The 24881-nt window shown below is 32.2% G+C and overlaps 1 protein-coding gene across 7 annotated transcripts in view; it reads left to right on the forward strand.

The window, feature by feature from the left end:
* LOC148618961 (uncharacterized) overlaps nucleotides 1-24881 on the forward strand; it is a 39451-nt gene that overhangs the window by 3319 nt on the left and 11251 nt on the right. For 3 of the 7 annotated variants that reach the window (XM_088578397.1, XM_088578396.1, XM_088578395.1), the window contains 13 exons: nucleotides 1089-1794; nucleotides 3485-3593; nucleotides 5391-5503; nucleotides 6278-6359; nucleotides 7529-7691; nucleotides 14133-14195; nucleotides 14645-15567; nucleotides 16595-16701; nucleotides 18412-18569; nucleotides 19136-19208; nucleotides 20865-21095; nucleotides 21972-22065; nucleotides 23710-23856. In XM_088578397.1, the coding sequence (XP_088434523.1) occupies nucleotides 1189-1794; nucleotides 3485-3593; nucleotides 5391-5503; nucleotides 6278-6359; nucleotides 7529-7691; nucleotides 14133-14195; nucleotides 14645-15567; nucleotides 16595-16701; nucleotides 18412-18569; nucleotides 19136-19208; nucleotides 20865-21095; nucleotides 21972-22065; nucleotides 23710-23856 (2869 nt within the window). In that variant the 5' untranslated portion in view covers nucleotides 1089-1188. The remainder of the gene's footprint in view (nucleotides 1-1088; nucleotides 1795-3484; nucleotides 3594-5390; nucleotides 5504-6277; nucleotides 6360-7528; nucleotides 7692-14132; nucleotides 14196-14644; nucleotides 15568-16594; nucleotides 16702-18411; nucleotides 18570-19135; nucleotides 19209-20864; nucleotides 21096-21971; nucleotides 22066-23709; nucleotides 23857-24881) is intronic. The other 4 variants (XM_088578399.1, XM_088578398.1, XM_088578400.1 and 1 more) reach the window with 3 other exon arrangements.

The raw sequence follows: 24881 nt of genomic DNA on the forward strand, positions 1-24881 counted from the left end.
ATTTCTGGAGATAAAAAAAACCCAAGAAACCAATACCACAGCCAAGAGAAAGACATAACAAAAAGATTTTTTATATGAATTGGTTGTATAATTTTAATTCATTGAAAGTGATACATCATCCAAAGCACAACTTCAACTGCACATTTTAGGGTTTTCCATGGTGCATATAAATATGGAGGCTATGGAGTGAATGTGTGTGTGACTACAAATCACTTGATACAGTGAAAAAAATAAAAATTATCAAGGAGCAGGACTTTATTCCTGTTTTACATCTTGAATTTGTATTAGGGTCTTCAACAATGAACAAATAGTTCATACCCTCAAACAAGTACTTTTACGTACCAAAATATGGTCCAAAAAAGTCTGGGCTACCAACTTTTTTTCTGGGCTAGTTTATTTTATAGTTAATAGTCCAGGTGGCTACTGGCCTCAAAAAGTTAATCTTGACTCCAGAATTTGCACTAGTCCACCAGTAGTGCAAGCCCTGCAGTCTGATCAGCAAGGTCATAACTTTTTTATCTGTCAGAATGTACATTAGATATTCTTCTACAAACAGGTCAAGCATACAAAAATTGTATCAAGATTTCTTCACAATATCTGAGTAAAAATTGGGAGAGAAAAAAACTGCAGTAAAGATGTTTTCTTATTTTAACTATTAAAGCACACCAATCATCAATGGCGCAAGAGTAGAAAGGGTAGCAACTAGTTTATTTTTTTCACTGTTTATCTGAAAGAGTAATCAAGTGAACCAAGGTTCTAGCGGTAATAAAAAAAATGTAATCCAGGGACTAAGACCAGACATGGAAAACAGACATACGCAACAAAGAACATAAAGTAACTGAAATAATACATACAAAGTAACAAAAGCAAATGAGCAACTTGGACTCCATGAAAAACTGGGAGCATGGACCAGGTGCACCGGTAAGGTTAGCGTCCTCTGCTTTTCTAGAAACACTCGCTGAGTTGCTCATAAAAAGTCAGGTCCGGGGTAGTTGAAAGAGGAATTTAGGTCCACTAAGTAGTTGTATTTGTTAAATTATTGATGGCTTTATAGCAGCATTTAATTTTATGTCATTTGGGTTTTTCAGATTGCCGAATGCAGACGGAGGAAGTCTTTCAAAATGTAATTAGTTCATACCCAAATTATCGTCATTGTGAAGAACATTGCCAGTAAAAGTATTGAACAGAATGGTAAAAGAGGGAGAAACAGAAGGATTAGCCAATCTCACTTATGCCAAGTGGATATTGGAAGCTATTGAGAAAGTTAAGCACCAGAAGCAGCAACCTAATCTGCAGCGAATAGTGCATGCTGTTCAGCAGTATCACAGTGTCAGTCGCGAATCTATTGAGGAACAGTTGCAGTTGGCTCTCAAAGATGGTTTGATTGTAAGGACGTTTAGTAAGAAAGATTGGTCCTACAGGGATCCTAATAAGATGGCACAAGGCAAAAGGAAAACACTTAAAATTGATAAGAAGACTGACTTGACTAAGCTTCTTGTGAAGACAGTTATTGAGTTGGGAGAAGATGGAGGCTCCATGAAGAAAATTGAGAATCACATCAATGCTATATACAACATTGATTGTCAAAATGGTGTGGAGCTGTCAAATTTGATCAAAACCTGCCTTAAAACTGCAATGGACAATAGCTTCCTTGTCAAAGATGGAAGGAACATTAAGTTAGGAGACAAAGCTAATGACTTAGATATCACAGGCAACTCCAGTAATAACAGCAATTCTGCATCTTTTGATGAAGACTCGACCAGTGATATGTCCTTCTCAATTGAGCAGAACATGGTAGGATTATTTTTAATGCCCTTTACTGTAGTTTTCTTTGAATATTGATTACAGTTTTTATTATTTTATTTATTTTTGGATGTGCTACTTTATATGTTGAGAGAAAATGATGACCATTTGGCCTAACATCTAACATAATATGGCTCGCCTGCATATAGCTGTAATATTGCTGCTTGGGCATTAAACCCCATCAAACAAACAAACATAATAAGGCCAATATTAAAATATTATCTACCCATTAAAATTGGCCCTACCCAAATGATTTTATTGCCATTCTCTGACAAGATTTAAAAAAAATTTTCAAAGCAATTTTTTTTACTTCGTTGATCATGGTTTGTACAGAATCATATGAACTTTGGGAAAAAAAAACTATTTTCCCTCAAACATGTACATTGTACCTATCCAAAGCCAAGGGAAAGGAATTGTGGCCTAATACTATGTGAATATTAGTTCGTTCCAAATTCAAATAGCATTGTAGCTATAATGTCTGCTAAAATTGTTAAGAGACTGAAGATATAAATGTAGGTCTACAGGGCTGTTATTGAATATAAATGTAGTGTGGTGTACATCTAGTGTTCTTATAAAAATGTTAATCCATGTGCTTGTACAATTTGTACATGTATTTAATTTGATGTTTATTTTTTATGTAATTTGTCATGTTTAATTATAACTTATTAAGATGACCTGCTAGATTGAGGAATGAAATATGACAATTTTGTTCCTGATATCTTTCCTAATATTGAAATCATTGCATATATACATGTATATAGCACTTGTTGCTTTCTCTTAAGTCATATGGTTTATAATTAACTCGGTAGTCTGGCGTTGTCATCAGTTATATGAAGAGTAGTGTAAGTAATTTGTATCTTAATGAGGCAATAATTGTTCTGCAGGTGATCTTTTTGTGTAGACTTTTGTTGAAGATTACCATTTGTCACTAATATTGCCACTGTAAACAGTAAATCAATATTCCTTAACGATAACAGTGATCAACCTCCGTGATTGATTTTTGAATAGAATAAAGATATTAGGATACATAGGAAGAAACAATATTAATACTTCATCAATGCTTAACAGTCTGTTCAGGGGAATTGTTTGTATAAATGGTGGAATTTGATCTTACTACATCCCCTGGTTTTCTTCACCTTTTGTTGCATATATTTGAATCAATTAAGCTGTTTTATGATATTGAAAATTGTTTTGATTTTACTGTCAGAAATTCTGGATTATCAAGTAATTTTTGTTAATCCATTAGTACTTTTTTTAAACCTATACCTTTTATGTTGTTTGTCATATTTTATTTTTTTGTTTTGTGTTCAAAAATTTATTTACAAGTATTAATGCTGTTTCTGGTAGCAAAAATAATGTTTTTTTTCCCTTATTTTTCAGCTTGTAAAAATGTCCAATTTACCCTTTAAAAATAAGGGGGGACACATTTATCAAATGATATCAATATCTGTGACTCAATTACTAAATTTGAAGTTTAAACCTCAAACAAAAAACTTAACATTTTCAGTCTTCTAGGGGTGTAAGATACATTCATATTTCGCTGAATTTGATTTTGTAAGTTATGAATACCAAAAAAAGGGAGACCTGTTTTTGTATGAAAATCACTCCTTGATACAAAATGTTACTTCAAAGCATAGATACTACTGCCATGCTTCATTATTTAATTTTTAATACTTTTCAGAGATGTGCAAAGCCCATACTGATTTGCTGTTTTTGTTTGGGTGATGAACATAAGAACAGGAGTGGGGATCCTGAGGATCTTATTTCCTGTGCTGATTGCGGTAACAGTGGTAAGCTGGCTTTGATTTGCTTTTGTACAATCTTAATTGTTGCAATTTTTCATACTTTGAACATATTGTAATGTATTTATGAAATAATTCCTGGATAATAGGCACCACATTTGTCAAGATTTTACATCTCGCTAACACTTGGTGAAAAAATAATGACAATTATAGCGTCTACCCATAATAAAATGAGCATAAAGCCTGGCATCCAGGAATTATTTTTTTCTTGCATGACAGAAAAGTCATTTATGTTTGGTGCTCCTTAGGAAAATGAAATATTTGGCTCTTCTACACCTCACTGTTCATATTTTACAATAAAGTACAATTGTTTCAACAATATTTTAAGTACATGTATATAATTAAAAATTAATAATTAGAAAATGAAAATTGAACCCCATTTACAAATAAACAAAGCAATGAAATCTTGTCATGACGTCACATCATGTTACACAGGTATACAAATGTAGGTGATTTGTTCATGGTGGAAATGTTGCGCTAGGTCGCTAAGGTTTGTCTAACAAAATATCAACAAATCATGGTTCTCTGAAACATAGATCATTCTTTATAAATGACATTTCAATGTTGATTTGCTAGCATGATCATGTTGTTCAATGCTTAACCGAAATCAGCCAACTGCCAGTTTGACCTAAACATTAGATATTTCTTATGTAGTATGCTAAGATCATAATAGAATCGGGGCATTTCCTAAGAAATGTTATTGACCTTCTTGATATGTACCTCTACCTTGTTGAAGAGTAAACATGAATATCCTTTTCATTTTAGAACTAATGTTTTAAGTTCTGTGTACATTGAAATATTTACAAAGTAAAGTCCTAAATGATAGGGCCATCCTTAAAAAAAAATGTTGGTTTTCTGTTTATCGACTTACATTTTTAGATGTGAGTAATTCGGTTTATCTTTTTTCTTAAAAAAATGCCAATAAGTAAAGCCAATGTGCTAAAATTAGAATTAAAAAAAAATGTTTTGGGCAGGATGAAAAAAATTGAGTTGGTCAATAAACAGCAAACCCATTAATTTTTTAAGTTGACCTAGCATCTACTTTTATAGTTTAACCAAAATGTACATTATTGTGTCCCTATTTTTCTGAAGTGCCAGGCTTCTTTTACAAGATTGTGCCCTCTATCAGAGTTTTCTTTTTGGGTCACTGCTTAATATAATGGGACTGGCTTATTCTGAAATTGTCATAAATAATTCCCCGGTGCAGATCCGGGTGTTAAAAGAATAGGCCTGCAGCAGCGCTAAGCTTGTCATAAAAGGTGACTAAATAATGCTCAGAAACCTAGCCGGGGCTAGGCGCTTTGCCCACAGAGCAACTGGGATGTGTGCCCCAGGTGGTGGAATGGGGTACCCCTGGCGTGTTACATGCTGAGGTTGTCAGGCTATAATACGGGAAACCTGACTGCAAACCAGAGTGGTGCATTGTGTTGGGAAAGATGTCACGTTCCTGGCACGTTAAAGAACCCTGCTGTGGTATTCGATAGGAGTAGGAACCTTTGTGCTCCGCCACAGGAGGCCAAATTACCCGACCTTACCCATCCCTCCTTTTTTCTAGTGGCAATCAAAATTTTTCGACCCTACTGTCCTTGTGTCCCATCCCTTTTTTTCATTTCATCATCATTTCATGTTCATTGTCTGAATATAGCTGAAATATTGCTGCTTGGATGTTAAACCCCAACAATCAATCATAAATAAATAATTGAATTGGAGTTAAGTACTTGCATATTTGTAATGAGGAAAATGTGGTAGAAGTAAAAGATGTAACTTAGAGTTTTCATGTTTTAGGACATCCATCATGTCTTAAGTTTTCTCCTGAGCTGACAGAGGTGGTGAAGACATTAAGGTGGCAGTGTATTGAGTGTAAAACCTGTTCCTTTTGTCAGAGATCTGGCAGAGAAGTATGTATGAGTATTTGAAGGGAAGTTTGTAAATATGAAGTATCATAATACAGCAAGTACATAGTTAGAATTTTTTCCTTGCCAAGCTAAAAATTTTATTTAAGGTTGTGAATGTAATTTTATGAATTATATATTGGAGGTTGGATTGGAACCATTTCAATAGGATTAAGGGTCACTTTGATTGTGGTCAAATTCTTGTCCAGTGTCAAATACCTTAATAATCTATTTTAATAATAATTTTTCTAAATACCATTTTAAAAACTATTACTATTTATGTTTGCCCCCCCCCACAAAAAAAAAAAAAAAAAAAATTATCTTTGTTTCCTACTACCCGGCCGATCCTTCTTTTTTTTCCTGTTGACCCTAAAGTTTTTTTCTGTACTGTTATAAAAATCAAATTTCCTGAACTTCTATTTTCCAGAATTTTGGTGTTTTTTTACCTTCTTCAGGTTGGCATTTATATATATAACATAGTGGTGGCCGGCTACCTGTGTACTTTTGATTTTGTTGATATAATATTGAAACAAGCTCTTTATATGAATCAGAGAGAACTAACTTAGGAATGTGTAACAAAAGATAAAATCATGTTACCATGGTAGAGCACATGTATAAAAATGTCAAAGATGAAAAAATAAAAAAATTAAAGGGCCTTATTGCTGCAATATGACTTAATTAGAATTTTGTAGTAGAAATATATTGGAACATATATTTTTACATGAAAATATTGTTATATTTTCCTGCTTTTTTTTGTCATATTGTTGCTTTATTTTTCAGGATAACATGTTGTTTTGTGATACTTGTGATCGGGGATTTCATATGGAATGTTGTGATCCCCCTCTTACTAAAGCCCCTAAAGGTAATTAGAAATTACCTTGCATGGAAAACAAATTATGTAGTATATATATTATTGTTCTTTTGATTTCAACTGATAATTTATAAATGTTGCCTTCCTCACAAAATCAGAAATTTGGGAATGTCGAAAGGTCCGACTTGAAGTTAATGAAAGTCACTTTAGTAGTAGAATTTGAAATGTAGGTTTATTTAATGGACAGAAAGTCTCAGAAATATTTCAGTGGTGGTTGGTTTTTTCAGATCTTGCCTACAATTTTTTTACCTCAATGTTTAATAATTTCTTGGAAATATCAAATTCTTAAGGAGAAAAGCGAGTAAAAAATATTACCGTTTTCTTATTCCATATTTGTAAGACCACATAAGACAATGCTGCTTGAATAGTATTTGTTAAAATAAAAAAATTCTTTAGGCCTCAAATGAAAGTATTAAACTAACTTTTATTACAATTAGCTAGTTAAGTGTTAAAGATAGCTAAACCCTATAAAGAACATTATTATAAAAAAGAAAATGATCTGTTGAACACATGCTTTACTAATTTCCTTTAAATTTGGATGAAGTGTTACAGCTAGTTGAAATAGACCAGTTCCAATTTCAATACAAATCTAACTTGGCTAGTGAGTAATTTAAATAGCTCTAGTTAGAAATCTGCTCTACATTATACCAATGTGCCCTACTTAACTACCAGATCTACGTATGTATTAGACACACTCTTTCAATTTTGAATAGCTGTTAATTATGATGACCTTAACCTTTAAATTTGCCATCCACTATAATTGACAGCTATTAAGACAGTGTCTAAAAGATCTCACAGGTGTTAAGTGGAAGTTAAGTAGGACACATTGGTATAATGTAGGGCAGATTTCTACCAAGAGAGCTACCTAGTTAGATTTGTATTGGAACTGGAATTGGTTTATTTCAACTTGCTGTAATAACCATAAAGACTTATAAATTTGAAAGGTACTAAACTGTTTAGTATTCACTTTTCCCTCACAAGTGCAAAAAGTATAGTTTAAATCTGTAAATTTAGACAATGATGAAGTGGTAGTAATATAAAGCCTTGATTTGATGTATTTTCATAGAATTTCCTTTCATTGGAACTACTCTCTGAAACTGAATGTTCTATATGAAAGTGTGTGGGATGAGTCATTATTAACAACTAATTTGATTTTTAAGGCAAATGGAAGTGCAATATTTGTGACCCAAACAGAGGAAACAAGAAAGGAAAGAAATATTTAGAAATGGTGTCCAGACTGAAACAGAAGTACAAAATGAAAGAAAGAATGAGAAAACTGAAAAAACCTAGCAAGACATTTTTCAGCCAGAAACAGTTAATAAAGTAGGTATCAATTTGTATTTTCAAAAAGTTTGAATTGATAACATAATTATACCCTGCTCTGAAGGAGATGGGGTATAATACTGTTTTAACTGTCCGTCTGTCTGTGTTTGTTTAACACTTTTTTAGTCTCAGTTTTCTCATCAAGTTCTCATCGCAGTGGCTTGAAGTTATATCACATTCTTCCTGTAGGTATGGCATATGATAGGATTCATTTTAAGAAAAATTCAACGACTTCCTGTTTACAGAGGACTTCATTTATTTTTTACTTAATATTTTGGAAATTGAAATTTTTGTCACTTTCATGACAGCAGCTTAAAATTTTAACACATTCTTCCTGCAGTTATACCATATTGTGGGATTCATTTTAACGAAAATTTAACAGCAAATTCTGTTTACGGATGACTTCATTTATTTTCCTTATACATTTATGGTGATTAAAAGTGGTGCTATCACTAGTGAGCCATTGTTCACAGATTTCTTGTTTTTACTATTGTTTAAAACATAATTACCACACATACTTGTCCACAAGTCAGATTTTTGGGGGTAAACTATGAACTACTTTGAAGGATTCTAATGTATAGGTGAGATTTAGGTTATGGTCCAAAAATTTCAGCTTGGAATTTCTGAAAGCATAATAATTGATGCAAAATTGACACCAATGTTGTACAGACAAACAGGCCATGTTTACCTTTACTCTAATGTGTATTGTTATCATCATTTATAAGAGGAATTTTCCTTATCTTTTATCCTGAAGAATAGCTACTCCTTTGTGTTTATTTTGCCTAAACATTAACCTTCACTGGTTTTACTTGTATTTCCCACTAATTTTTTTTTTGTATTGAATTTTTCCTTTGAACTTGTATATAGCCAAAAACACAACAGGCCATATAGAATCTTGTCTAAAAATGTAATATAATTCTTTTTTAATTGGAAGTCATGTGACGTCTGAGTCTAATAAACATCTGATGTCAATCAAAAGGACATCTGTGTGATTACCACCTTGAAAGTAATTCCACCGCAAAGGATATCTAGCGGATGAATATTAAAATGTATCAAATTGATTATATTGTATATAATTTTTTTTTTTTTTTTTTTTTCAGAATAAGATAAAATTATATTTTTCATAATAATTGATTGTCAAAGAGAAATTCAAATGCATGTATAGAAGTTCAACTATATTTATAAGTGCCTTTGATATCCATGTATGGATTCCATGTAATTGACTACATTTCAGTCTTAAAATAGGTTTTCAAGATTACTAAATATTCAATTAAAACAAATGAAACGAAACAAAAAATGGACACCTTAATTTAAATGAAATTTTGAATCATCACATATTGTATGGATGTTGGTTTTTAGTAGTGGTATAAATGCAGATCCCGTTATAAATAATTGAAGTATTTTGGAAATACAGAAAGAACAAATTACCATCATGATTAACGTCTTTTTATGAAAGTTTTTAAAATACTTATTAATATATCTCATGACTTCCATGGTTGAGCACCATCAACGCTTTGATTGTATAGTTTTATTATCTTAACTGACTTGAACATTTTCAACAATTAGTTCTTAAAGTATCATAATCTTTATATATTCTGGGCTCACCCTACTGGGTGATTCGGGTTAAATAGTCTCCCTGAGGTCACTCACTTTGCCTTCAGACAACACCAAAAACAAAGTGAAGTCGTCCTCTCATTTTCAGACATCTCCCATGATCGGGACTGAACTCCATCTTTTAGCGGTATTTTGACCAGAGTTCAAGAAAATAAATTCTAAAAATCTATCGAATATTAGGTTAAAAGCAAGTATTTTAATGAGCTTTTTGTTCAAATGTTTAAGATAGCAGGGGCTACTCTGGCTTCCAAAATTCTGTCGCCAGAAAAATCACCAGCTGCCAATTGTTGCCAATTTTCAGTAATTAGAGTCAAAGGGTGCTTGTTGGATTAGAATATATTCAGAAATACTTAATAGTTCAACATAACTTATATGAATTTGGAAACAACAACTAATCTTGCAAGATGAATTCTGCGAAAAATACTTTAACGGCCATGTGATGGAAAAAGTGCACCCTCCTCTTGCTTATAATATTTAAAATTCTTAGAGAAAATCAGCTTAGATTGGATGTGCAGTTTCTTTGAAAGATGAAACTATTTACAACTGCGTCCCCTTTTACGGCACTGTTGCTATGAAACTGGACAGTTAAGCGGCGCGTATTAGCAAACGACACTTACATGTACCTTAGAAGACGTATTCATGTAGGTGATTTAATCATGATTAGACCTTCGTGCTTGTGTGTACTAAGATTGAGGAGTAATAAAATGGGTTTTTTTTTGTCAACAACAGTAAAAAAAAAATAAATGAGGTATACGATGAGTACAACCTTCATGAAATTCGAAAATAAAATCGAAATGACTGGGCTGGTGTTATGAATTTTAAATATGCTAAAATTTGAATAATACTCTCAACTATGATAATTTAATATGTATCCATTTCATCAACTTCAAGTGAAAGGCAAAATAACACAAAAATATGAAATTTTCAAACTCATTTTTGTCCCGTTTTAGTATTGAAATATATTGGAGATTTTCAGAAAAAGGCCTACTAAGTTGGCACGCCAGTGTAAATAAAGATACCAATGAGTTTAATTTATTCTATATATATAGTTAGTTGTAAAATTAATAATAGAAGAATTTAATTTTTTTTTATCAGATTATGTCTGGGGGATTCAAACACTATTTTATATTTTAGAAGGAATTTGAATTGTCGAAATTTTGATTTAAAAAAAAAAACTTTGGATGTCCCTAATACGCTTCTGTAATCATAAAACATTAAATTAGGTTTCTTTTTATTCTTTAATCTGAATATTACCAAACAATTCCTTCTTGTTAATTAGCAGTTATTCGACCACTTCCTGTATATTGACTGAGTGTGACATGCTCGGGTATTAAGTAGTGACATTACACGGATAATATTGATTTCACCAATGAAGTTTACGTTGTAAACACATTGATTAATTTTATTTCTAGGTGGCTATGATATGAAAATCACAAATACTTTACTAGATAATAACATTTAGTAAAAAGAAAAAAATACTTGTATTGAGCATGATTTTACAAGAACAATGAACATTTAATTATTGAAATAAAAATATGATTGCCCTTGTGTCATTCACCTATTTGTATATTCTTAAACTAACAATGGATATTTTGAAAATGAAAGCAACCATGTTTCTGGAATAAAGTTTCAGAAGATTCTAAAAAATTACGAGGTTCCAAAATAAAACACTTTAAAAAATCCATTTTCGAAGTGCATTTTGATTAACAACTTGATATGCGAAGATTTTCGGGAATTACATGAAAATAAATTTTAATTTTAAGTCTGACTCGTAAAATGAAAAGTTATGATTTAAAGTCAACGGTTATGAAAAATGTAAGAAAACATAATTTTATATTTCTATATGTCACTTAAAGTTACATGTTTTTTGAATGACGGTGTCGAATTTTAAATACTTTCATTACTCTTCTTATTATCTATGCAAATAAGGCACGTTGTTCGTCAATCGATAATTGTTGTCGTGTCAACGAAATGTCAAATTACCTCATACGATGCTCAAAATACAGGGACACACCTTTTGATAAAACGTGAAACACATTGATGTTGACGATATTACAAAGGCGTTTATCAAATTTGCATAAGAAATTGACACACTCAAAGCATTTATATAGTTATTGGTTTAAAATACTTTGTTCTTTTTTTTAGAATTATTACGTAAGAAACCCGTCAGTAAAATGAGTAGTTCACAAGTACTCGATTTTCTGGAACATGTTAATTTACAATTTGTATGCTACTTTTATTATGTAATAACAGAACTAATCAGTCAAAATTGTTGGACTAAGTGAAGAAAAAAAAAACAGAAGAAATAAGTCATTCAATTGTCTATGGTGCACTAAATCTAAAAGAACTAAATGCATATTCAACTTAAGAGGGGAAATTTTCACCCATCACTATATTTGGCTAACGTGTGCTCGGAAAATACACGGTTAAATCCATCGCCATTTGAAAACTCGTGAGCTACGCGGTTCAATAATTTTGGATCATATATTATCTTCCAACGATGCTTCCCGCTTTCAGATTTTGTTGAAATGACATGATACCGAAATTGGTTATTTATAGATCGTAAGTTAAAGTTGCACATGTTTGCTTCAAATCCGTTCTTTCACTAAGGAAATACAACTGCCTGAAATAGGTTGTCAGTAAAATAAGGAGTTCGCAAATACTCGATTTTCTTGAACATCATAATTTACAATCTGGTGACAGGTCAGGTGTACAATATTATTACATGATACATGTAGCAACTGGAAATGATAAAATTGAGGCCTTGTGAATTTCTTTAAAAATTATATCAACTTTGGTTTCCGATTAATCCAGGTTTACATTTCGATGATACTAAATAATGATAGACTTAAGTACGATGTGGGCCGTAAGAAATGACAAAAAAAACAAAACACCAAAACAAAACAAAAAAAATCCTAAAAAAAACAAGAGTTTAAAGAATTAAATTCATATAAAAACGTAATTATATTAATTCTTAAGTGAACACCTTGTGGTGTCACAATTTTGGCTTGAGGCCAATTATACGTGTAAGAAAATTGATTCTCACGGTCAAGGCAATGATTGACACATTGTTCTTTTATTCGTCAACTGTTTGAACATTGTAATAAAAATGCGAATCGTGGATTAAATCCAATCAACAGGTTATCACCCATCCACCGGATACCGTGGGCATGGACACTATACTGTCCACCTAATATGGTGGGCATGTGGACGTCTGTCCACCGTGGGCATTAAGGGTGGGCAAAGCGTGGACAACTTAATTTTTTAGAAATTCAATTTTATAAATATGTAATACAGTCAATCATGCAGTGAGATGTCTGATTTTATTTTGTCCAAAATATTTGGTTATTTACACATGTAGCTTAAAGCAAAGATGATTTTTTTCCCCACTTTTTAGCGTAATTTGCTAATATGAAATTACTATTACAATTCTTTTTTTACAGTTTCTTTATGTCTACTTTTACCAATTTCTGTTTTGTTTGATGACCTCGTTAAATCATTCATGTTAAAGAAAAAATAACATTTATCTCATTAAAAGAAAATAAACATATAAAAATGTCTTCTTTTCTTTTCTTTTTTTTTTAGCATAAATAAAAAAATAACTGTTGTGGCTTGTCAACAATTCAATTACTTTACTTTTGTAAAAATGACTCTAGTTTGTGATTATTAATTGGAACATTTATTGAAATTATCATAACAAAACAAGGAATGTTTGCATTGCAGCTGTTGGAAATCAATCCAACCTAAACAGGTTAAGGCTGGGTTCCAGAAACTATTATACATTACTTATGTTTATTATACCCCACGCAACAAAGTTGCAAAGAGTATGTTTTTGACCTGTCCGTCCGTCAGTCCATCTTCAGTTTTCTGGATTTTTTTTCTAAACACTTGCAGATATTGACATGATTTTTGATATATACGTTCACCATGATAAGTTACAGGTCAAGTTTAACTTATGTTCTGCATCAATGATTTGTACTGAAATTACGGCCCTTGAACTTATCAAAATTCACAGAAATAGCAGTTGGCCTTAATTTTTTTTTCTAAACGCTTGCAGTTATTGACATGATTTTTGGTATATAAATCTACCATGATAAGTTACAGGTCAAGTTTACCTTTCGTTCCACTCTGATGATTTATACAGAAATTACGGCCCTAGAACTTAGCAAATTCACAGAAATAACAGTTTTCCCGGACTTTTTTTCTAAATGTTTGCAGATATTGTCATGATTTTTAGTAATAAATTCACCATGATAAGTTACATGAGAAGTTTGTAGTTGGTTTCATCGAAATGACAGGCCTTGAACTTAGCTAAATTCACAGAAATAACCGTTTTCGTTCTTTTTTTTTCTAAACGCTTGCATATTATGACATGATTTTTTGGTATATAAGTTCACCATGATAAGTAACAGGTCAAGTGTATGTTTCGTCCCACTGCAGTGATATTACTTTGGATTAACTATAACTCCAAGAAATCACAGTCTGAAGTTTGAAACTGCTATTTTGAGTATCAAAATTTAGTTAGAAGATAAAGGTCTAAAGCTTAAAAAAAAACAATCTTATTCCTTTTTTTCATCAGGTCCTTCTACATGTATTTCTCTTACGAACTAATTTACTTGAGTATCCAACATTGGGACGCATGGGGTATATGAGCGCGCTCAATAAGGTTCTTTAATTTTATTAATGCTGTGTGTGTCTATATATGGTTTGATACTTAACTGTTGAAGCATCTCCTCTGTAACCTATTACACAATATTAAACACCTAATAAAAATATACATAATTGAACTGTTCTATAAATGAATTGTTCATTAATTTCTAATTTCAGATGCCCCACCCCAGGTTGTGATAGTACAGGGAATATTAATGGAAAATCTAATGTTCACCGGTCGTGAGTATAAATTTTGCCCTTAATATATCATTCAAAGTTATGATTTAAGGATGTAGACCTAGGGTAATGGGAGCAACTCTTGAAATCAGTGATATGTTTGCATTGTAATGAATTTCTCCAAATTTAAAACAGAATGAAATCAATCCCAGTTACTTAGATGTTTCCATGATATTTATGTGAAATGGTTTATACATTACACACAAATGTACAATTTATTTGTAAGAATTGCATCCCTTACCCTAGGTCTACCTCCTTTAATGAATGAAATGTTCTGCTTTTTACATTCAAAAACAAAAAAAATACCTCATAGACAGTAAGTGTCAAATTGCTGCTAAGACAGGATATAAATAGAATAGTGATAGTGTTAGGTTTTAGACTGTCTTCTTTTCATCTTTGTAAATGGCATTAACTTTAAATGTAACATATCTTTGTTCTTGTTTGCATTTCAGGAAACTGTTTTGTCCTTTACTGACCCCAGCACAAAGAAAGAAAGTAAAATTGGATATGAAATATCGTTCAAAGAATGGAAATTATGACTCCGATTCTGACTTTGAGGATATTGGTAATTCAAAGAAGGAGAATAAAAAACATTATGATTTCTCCAGTGATTCAGGGAGTGAAAACGGAGTAGTTGGGAACACCTTTGACCCATTCTTTGCCATGAACAAACCAAAAGGCCTTGTTGATGGCCTGACTCAGTTTTTTACACCATCAAATAAGCGTACTTCTCGTGTGTCTTTGAATGCAGCATGTTCAGACTTTCCAACCATTCCAGTCAAAAATAAGCATTCAAAATCACAACAAGCTGCTAGTCGGCTCCTTAAAAGATCAAAAATAGTGCAAGCAAACAAACATTATGTGAAGCAAAGTGTGTTAACAAACCATTTTTCTAGAACTAGTTCTAAAAAATCCAGTTTTACTCCGCAGTTCCATAGTTCCATGTTAGAAAATAGGGATAGTTCTTCTGATAGGGATAGTTCACATGAGGAAAATGATCCACTACCGTTTCCTATAAAAAGAGGTAGAGGGAGGCCTTTTTTAAGGCCTAGGGGAAGAGGGAGGGGTAGAGGTAGAGGCTTTGGAACTCTTCTTGGTGGTACTAATTTGTTCAGACGAGGAAGAGGATTTGTTGGAAGACCTCGAGGAATAAGTCGTGGACGAGGTTTTGGGCGTCCAGGAAGACCATTCAGTCGTGGACGACCACCATTCAGCAGGGGTTTGAATAGAAATAGCATGATGGATTCTCATGACTTGTCCTTGCTGGAGAGCATATCAAAATTGGAGAGACCATCACCTGGTAGAGGAAGAGGTCGAGGGAGAGGTAGGGGGCGTGGAAACGTCTCCTTCTCCAGTGTTGATCGCAGCCTTCAGGGTAAGAAAAGAAGCCAGCTTGTATTCATCATCACTACATAGCTCATCTCAGTGTGGTAGCTGCTATTGCATGACCCAAGAAAATGTTGTGACGCATGTTGTAAATCATGTTAAATCATCTTATCATCAGGCAATGGTTCAAAGGTGTCCCAACCTCTCTGTAGTAGAGCATTTAATGCTCATCTTTTCTATTTTCATAGTTCATTGTAACATGTTCTGTTTGACGTAAGTTCAGTTCTTTCTTGCCTTGGACAGTATGTTAACACCTGCATGCAGTTATGTTGTTAGCTTTCCCTGTTTCAATTGACTTGATGTCATTGTTCAGAACATACTCATGACAAATGTAACAAATCTTAAACTGTTTTTACTTACTTTTCTAATCAGTCAGGAAAATGCAACAAGAAGAATTCCTCCCAAAAAATAAGTTTTTTAAGCCCTAAATTGTGTTGGCTTTTGGCTATTCCATGTATTAAAGCATTGATACACAAGTTAAACTTAAACAAACAATATATTAAATTCTGGCTTGAATTTTTCTTGCAACATGTATTTTGCAATATCAAAAGTGAATTTGTTTTATTTACTAATTTTGTCATGCGTGTGTTAATTTTCCCTTCTTAATTTAGAATATACATAACTTACTAATAAGATAGAAATTTCTAATTTAATGCATTGTGTGTATGACAAAATTTGATTGTTGTGTTAAATATTTTTAATCAATTAGAATGAATTTAATATAAAATTTCATTAGTTACTTTAACATTTCTATGATGCCTGTGAAATTGATTCTTTTTAAAGTAAAGTGTATTTATCATCTTGTTGGAAATGTTCAATTTTTGTGATGTTTTGTCCACACACTTAGAAGTTATAAGGGTCTATGTGAATGGATTTATGATTCAAAGGAGAAATTAAAGCTAAGGGGTAAATTATTCCCCAAATACTTGTAATTGAAAACTTATTGTTATTGTTATTATACTGTTTGAATGAATGGAGTTCTGTTTTCAATTTTAAATCAAATTTCCTTATTGCAGAAAGTCCTCCACAGAAACCACCACGTGAACTTCCACCAAATGTAACTGATGCTGACAAAGATCTTTTTAAACAAGCCCAAGACAAAGCTCAGGAAGTTTTAAAACAGGTTGGTAATTTAGTGTTGTTAGTAGTTCACAAACAGAAGAAACATTAAAAAAAAAGGACTACAGAATTCAGATATCTGTAGTTGTGCATGTTGATGTCTCACTAGCCTTATAAAAAACTGAAATTTATTTCACAAATTACATTAGCTTTTTAACAGCTTTTGATTGTATAATGTTTCAACAAACAAAATTTAGGAAGTAAAACTGCAAGTTGATTTGCTGAGAAATGCTACAATACATCCATTTTACATTGCAAGTTTACAGTGCTTATTTGGCATCTTGCAGCTAATGCTTTGGAGGAATAAATAAGAAAGAGGCATTGCTTTATAATTGCCAACAGCATTGCTCACACTTAGTGATAATGGAATAGATGGCTATATCTTCTTTAAAACCCAAGAAAATGATAAAAAGAACTATTTTATGTTTCTTTATGGGATGAAAAAGTTAAGATGAATCCTGTGGTCTTAAATTCATATTTGTCCAAATTCTTTCACAAAAGCAAGGTATAAAGGAGACATCTTATATCTGTCCTTCCATTTTTGCAGGTCAAATTTTACTGCATAACTAAGAATCAATGAAAGATTTTGAAGGAACTTTCAAAGATTGTAGCTTGAGTTACAAGAAACACACCTTTTGTCTGCTTTCCAACAAAGTTACAAATGGATATAGTTACCATGTCAAACGGAAACAAACAAAAAAAAAGAAAATCCATGATATTTGAGGTCCTAAGTTTAAGGTGAAGTTCACATTGTCAGTTATTGTCATTGTAAGGGGTAACACTTTAGGTTGTCCTTGTTATGGTAAAAATGATTAATAAAGGTATATTTTCGTCATTGGCAAGCACTAGTTAATTTTGTCCTTAAAGTTCTATAGCATAAAATATTGGTTTCAATATCTCAATGAAACTGACCTAACAATTATCAATATGAAATAAATTGTGGGTAGTTCACTTTCTTATTCATGTTTGCTTAATTGGAGTTATCTAAGCTGAGTTGCAATATTCTATTTTTCCCCAGATGTTTTCATACAGTTTGGGTTTTATTTTTCTTTGCTTGCTTAATGCAGTTAGTCAATGTTTTTTTCTCCTTTTTTTTACAACATTGAAAGTCTGTGTGCTTTCTTGAGATATTTTCATAAGGTACTGGACATTATTTCATGTGTTATGTTCTTAAGCATGTGGTAAATGTAGCCCACTGCATGATTTCTTCCATTAAGAGATGAGATGATCACTACATGTAGCTCATCTCTGTAATTGCTTTTGATATATCTTTTTTTTTCCTAATTCTTGTTTTTTTTCTGTTTTCTTTTTGTCCTGTCTTGCAATTCTTTATCCTCAGTGAAAAGTGCTAGCATTGTTGTATGTTGCAACTCAGCTTCATATAATGGATTTATTCTGTCTTCTGTGAGATTTAGAATGTTAACAATCTCTTCAAGTATAACTGAATGTAAATTGATGAATATAAACATTAGAACTACCTGGTCATTGATTTTTTGTGAATTGCTCTGTTTTGTGATCATGTTTTCAATGTTCAAATAATTCATTCTAGTAACTAATGGGAAGGTGTCTTTGTATAATTAAAAATCTGATGTCCATCATTGAAATCTAGAAGAATAAATCCATTACATGTTTTAATTGCGCATGTATGTATATTATGTTTAGTTTGTAGCCTAGTGTACACACCTTTATTAATCCCAAATTTTTTGGGTTACAGTTCACTTTTGATTTACAGGATGCAGCTAAAAACTGCAGTCCAATGAAGGAGGAGTGCTCCCCTACTCCTTCTGACTCCAGGTTTCCACCATGTATAGAATTCGGAAAATATGAAATACAAACATGGTATTCTTCACCTTACCCTCAGGAATATGCTAGGTAAGTTGGCAACTGTAAGTAGATATTTATGCTCTCAGAGGGAAGAACTTACTATCAGAGGCAGGTCTGAGTTCACTGTATTGTTCATTGTACCAAAAGTGATACCGTAACCAAATTTATAAATCGACCTCACTAATAATAAAAAATAAATATCTTACAAAGTTGAATAACAGTGCCTCTAACCCTGGAAGTTATTGCCTCTGAGTCTTTTTTTTTTTTTGCACCACCAAGTTATCACGTTTTTAATCACACTATTGTTTGTTATAATTGACATTTTCACTGCCATTGCTTTTTTATGAAAATGTGTAATCTTTATTGAGTGATGATAGTTCCTCTGATTGAAATTTGATGATTGATGTTGTATAAAGGAGTAAACTTAGTAGATCAGCTTCTTCAGTTGAACTGTACATTCAAATTAAATGATAAATGTTGTATAAAGGGGCAAAATTAGTAGATAAGCTTTTTTAGTTGAATTGATGATCACATTATTGTCAAGCAAAGTAGAATTTTTTAAACTTGTATGTAAAGTTTTACCTGTAATACAATGAAAAGATATTGTTTTTCAGGTTACCAAAGCTGTACATATGTGAATTTTGTCTTAGATTTGTTAAAAGCAGGAAAATGTTGGCAAGACACATGGTAAGGAAAACAATAATTATTTGAATATTCATCCACTATAGTTAGCATGATTGATATTTCACTTGTAATAAACATGGTTACCTCAATTTGTGCACATGCTAAATAACATACTGCCCCCTCTAACAAAGTTAAAGGTGTATACAGGTTACTTTCTGACTGAAATAAGAGGCTTTGCCATTTTCGCTGGGACTTCTTCTAGTGTGATATATATTGCTGTATTGTGATGCACATATTGTTTGAATTTCCCTTTCAGTAAGTTTTGTACAATATGAGGTTATGGACAAGCTTCAGGCATGCTGCAACAGGGGCATTAGTCCCTGTAGGACAGTTTTAGTCCTTAATTTAATTAAAAGAAGACTTATTGAGTTAATACATTATATGTTTAAATTTTAAAATTTTATGAGTCAATGGCCCAAAATGAATCCCTACCCCAACATGTTATAGTAATTATTATCCCCTCCCCCACTTCTGAAGAAAAGGATGTATACTGTTTTACTCTATCCATGTGTCTGTAACATTTTTTTTCCTTCACAGTTTTCTCAGTAGTTACTCATCACGGCCCCTTGAAATTTTAACACGTTCTTCTTTTAGATATGCCATATGGTGGGATCCATTTTTTGGAAAAATTCAACAGCAACTTCCTGTTTACTGAGGACTTTGTTTATTCTCTTTATACGGTGATTGAAAGCAAGGGTATCACAGATTTCCTGTTATTTTTTTTTTATTTACAGTTTTCAAATTTTTCCAAAAGTGATGAAAAGTATATTTAAAAAGAATATATTGGTAAAAGAGGTGGGGGCTATGAAGGTCCAATTGGCACCAAAATAAAATTACTTTCTATTGTCCTTTGAACTTCTGATAGACAGTCCTTGTTTTGTTTTTTTTTTTTTGCAACTTGATTTTAAAATAACAAAACTAGAATTGTGAAAATCAGGTATTTTAATTCAATTTATTGAAAAAATGATGAAGAATGCAATGTTATAGTTTTAGATTGTTAAAAGTTGGTGCCTCCAACCCTTCTACCAAAAAGTCCTTTTGTTTTGTCTTGCCTATACTTATTATACTCAATATATGAAAATTACTTGTTGGTAGAAGAATGTAGAGGTCACAATTGTTTTCTAAAAAACAATTATAATTAAGGGATTTTCAAAATGTTTTCCCCATTTCTGACCAAATGTCCCATATTATGATGTCATAATTCCATTGTAGCATCTGGTTAAGGAAAACTGATTTTTACAAAAATGCTGTTACAATACCAAATGTTCAAAACTTTCACCTATTCCCATTGTGCATCTCCTGTTCAGATTCTGATCAAAATAATTTGGAGGTTTCATGTAGCAAAACATGGAGTTAGTCATTTATGAATGAGGGAAGATATTGTACCCATCTCTTGTTACTCCTCATACACCACTAAATTTAATTTAAAGAAACTTTCACAGATGCCCATTTTGATTTTGATTCAAATATATTAAGAGGTCATAGGTGCAGTTTATCATAAGGGGGAGTGGGGGTATCAAGTTGGTGAGCATTGCATAAAGTTTGTGTAGTTTTTGTTTAACATAGGAAATTAATATTTTTGATAAATTTGATTTTGACATTATCAATTTACTTGTTTTTATGGGTAATTTAAAAATATGTTCCAATTTTTTTTTATAGGAAAAATGTGGATTACAAAATCCTCCAGCTAATGAAATCTACCGTAAAGATGACTTGTCTGTGTTTGAAGTTGATGGGAATTCCAGTAAAATATATTGTCAGAATTTGTGCCTTCTAGCCAAATTGTTTCTGGACCATAAGACTTTGTACTATGATGTCGAACCATTCTTGTTTTATGTTCTCACTATAAATGATGAGTTTGGGTGCCATCTAATTGGATATTTCTCAAAGGTATAGGTTGATAATTTATATTTAAGATTTTATTGTGTGATAAATTATGTTGAAGAGATCAATGAATTACTAAATTTTCACAATATATTGGGGACAGAGTGTCAGTGTTGTATGAAGACTTTGAGGTCATTTTTATGCCCCCACAACGATAAGTTGAGGGGCATATTGTTTTACCCCTGTCCGTCTGTCCGTAATTCTGTCCATCCCTTAAGTTTTCTACACTTTTTTTTGAAAATCCTTGAAGATATTGAACTGATTTTTTGCATGTGAGTCTTTCATGATTAGTTACAGATCGAGTTAAAGTTTCATTCCGCTACACTGAGTTTTACCAAAATTATAGGCCCTGGACTTAAAAAATTTCATGTAAAGAAGAGTTTTTTGCACTTTTTTTGTAAACCCTTGAAGATATTGAACTGCTTTTTGGTGTGTGAGTCTGTCATGATTAGTTACAAATCAAGTATAAGTTTCATTCTTCTACACTGGTTTTTACCAAAATAATAGGCCCTGCACTTTAAAAATTATATTGAAATGATATTTTTTCACTTTTTTTTTTTTTTTTTTTTGTAAATGCTTGAAGATATTTGACTGGTTTTTGGTATGTGAGTCTGTCATGATTAGTTACAGATTGAGTTTAAGTTTCGTTCAGCTATCCTGAGTTTTACTCAAAACCACATGCGGGGCTTCATTTGTGTCTCACAGACACAATAACACATCTGACAAAGTGCTTTTTACAATTATGAGTTATGATATAGCTGTATGAAGGTTAAATGCGGGGGCATCACTTTATCTAGTTTACATAAATTTTGTGAAAAAAATATTTTGTAGCATTATGTTGTTGACACATGATATACTAAGTCGTGGTTGTCTAACTTGCAGGAAAAGCACTGTCAGCAAAAGTACAATGTATCTTGTATAATGACAATGCCACAGTATCAAAGGAAAGGTTATGGAAGACTTCTTATTGACTTCAGTGAGTATAAAGTAATAAATCATGGCTGTAAATCAAATATTCTTTGCACCAGGTTGTTTTTGATAAGTAAAAAATTTCATTACTTAAAAAGGTCCATGTTATTATTAGGGTTTTAGCTTGGATTTTGATGGCTTTAGTCACTTATGTGTAGAGCACAAACGACATATGGGCAGCAGAATTTTGTAAATAGTCAGTACTATCATAAACTAAAGATATAAACACTCATAATATATTCATTTTAAGTTCACAGATACAGGCATAACAAGAAATACAATAAATATTACAACAAAATACTATTATTTTCTATAAGAAAATGTGTGTTACTTATAAAATAGCTACTATTTGACATAAGCTACTATTATGGTTGACCTGACACCCAACTAATAATAGAAAATCCTCCTGTCCTTTGCCTAACACCACACCTCAAAAGCCCTCTTCAATCTAAAACTTCTCAAATCAGAAGGATGGAGACAGATCTTTAGAAGAGGATTGATAAAACCTTGAGCCTGTTCCTAAAATAGGTCTTGATCAGATTGTACCGACTATTGTGACCCCTCTCAGTCACCAGAAGATAACACAGAAACTAGACAGTTAGAAAGGAGGTTGGCCACATTGGCATAGTCAACTGTAGAATGTTGCACTCTGTAAGCAGTTGCATGCGTGATATCTTACTGCTGAGTTGTAATTTTTTTTTTTTTTATCTTTGACCCCGGATCATGAGTAGAATTGAAGACCTTCGTAATCATTGTGATTTCGTTTCAAGAAGAAAAGAGAATTGTAGAAGAAATATTTATCATTTGTTAATACTTCCTTACTGTCCGCTATTGCGTTAAAATCAATTGAAATCCATGAGATGACCAGTCACACATCAGTGACATTGTTTTTGTGTGCATTTAAGTTTCTAAAAATAGATAGCTATTGATATGTTGCGAGGTTCATGAAGGGTTTGGTTGGTATCTATTAAAGATCGAAATCGTTTAACATGACTAATCCTTAAAATAAGTTATATTTTAAACATACTTAAAAGCAAAAATGTCTCGAGTCAACTCGAGGCTTTTTTCGTTGGTCGAAAACAACTGGCTGAAGTTGAATGAGAACCCTGGGATTATCTTTTGTGGTCCTAATGATCAAACAATTGTTAAGTTGTTGTTATTTTAAAGGATTATTAATAATGCACATATCAGGGATGCCAGGTTAACAACAAGAGAAAGTATTTCACACCTGGTTGGCTAGTTAATTACCAAGCTTGGGGTCATAAACTTGTCAGAGCTTAAGGCCAGGTGAAATTATGTAACTTTTGATTGACAGTTTTTAGCAACATTTTTATTTAAGGTGAAGAAAATTTATCTGAAATACTTTTTGAATAAAATTTTTTTTATACACTTTTCAAATTTTAAGTGACAAAAAACGATCTAAAACATTTTTCGTCATTTATGAAATCCTTTCGTAAATGGCGAAAATGACAAGCACTAGCTAAATCACTGGTTATTATTACTCATCTCTTACAATGCATTTTCGGTGTAAATGAAGTTTTGAATTTCTAGTATTCACATGTTCATAGTTTAAAAATGGAAGAACTTTTCAGCCTGTTATTATCTACCCTGCTGTGAACTCCTGATGATACTTGATTGTTATGAATTTCAGGTTACTTGTTGTCCAGAATAGAAGGTCAGGCTGGATCTCCTGAGAAACCATTGTCAGATTTAGGCAAGGTATCTTACCTGGCGTACTGGAAAAGTGTTATTATAGAATACCTTCATGAACTCAATGATTCTAGAGTGTCTATTAAAAGTAGGTATTTAATGTTGTTTATTGGAACTGTAATTAAGGAACACAAATCTTGATAAGCTAAACCTGGTCAAACTTTGTTTTCTTGACTATCAAAAAAAGGAAAGGCAGAAGACTGGATTGCTTAACATTGATAAGGGCTATACCAGAATTAATTGTGAGGGGCACCTCTATTAAAATTTGATGGATGGTTGTTATTTAAGATAGTGAGCCTTAACAAAGAAAGAAAATAATCAATTAAAATTGTATGCATGATGGGGTCAAATAGAAAGTGCCTCTTGACCCTCCATAACATTTATTTCTGGAACAGCCCTAATTGTTTTGATACTTGATTTTAAAAGTTTTATCCGTAATCTGTACTTTATATACCTCTATAATAGTATGGTGCTGTTACAGTCTGTAGAAACTTTGTTTTTGTGTGATAAAAAGTGTTAGTCAGTTCTTCATGAAACTTAACAACAAGGTTCCATAACACATAAGGAAGGCTGGTATGGAATTCTGTGGTCATTACCCCAAATGTTTTAGACTTAGGGGCTATAAAGAGTCAGAACAAGCATTTTGTAGAACTGAACAATAAATCCATTAAAATGTATGGATGTTTATAATATTGTATTAGTATTCTATACCCATACATCTTGAAACTTGTTAACTCATTACTGGACATTAGGACCAACAGCTTGGAAATTTTTGTTGGATTAAAAACAAGTCTGCTGGTCAAATGTGTTTGTGTTTTCAACTTGGATTGCCTACCATACTTGAGGAATCCATATTTACTAACCTTTAAGAAGCCCACCAAGACTATTGAAATGATGATTGGTTAAAGAAAATATCTGTGGTCAATCACAACTCTTCGTTACTTATAGTTATTTGGGAAAAGCAGAAGTTACCCGAGTAGAGGTTCTAAGTAACTTCTTACTCGAGTAAAGTTCAATAAACTTATAAAGCCATGAAACATGACTTATCATTAAGGAGTGGAATTAAACAGTATATTGTTGGACCTTATGGATAAATAATTAACCTTACATTTG

This window comes from Perna viridis, chromosome 4 (assembly GCF_037379345.1).
Source record: "Perna viridis isolate PV_CMFRI_1.1 ecotype Kerala chromosome 4, ASM3737934v1, whole genome shotgun sequence".
Lineage (NCBI taxonomy): Eukaryota > Metazoa > Mollusca > Bivalvia > Mytilida > Mytilidae > Perna > Perna viridis.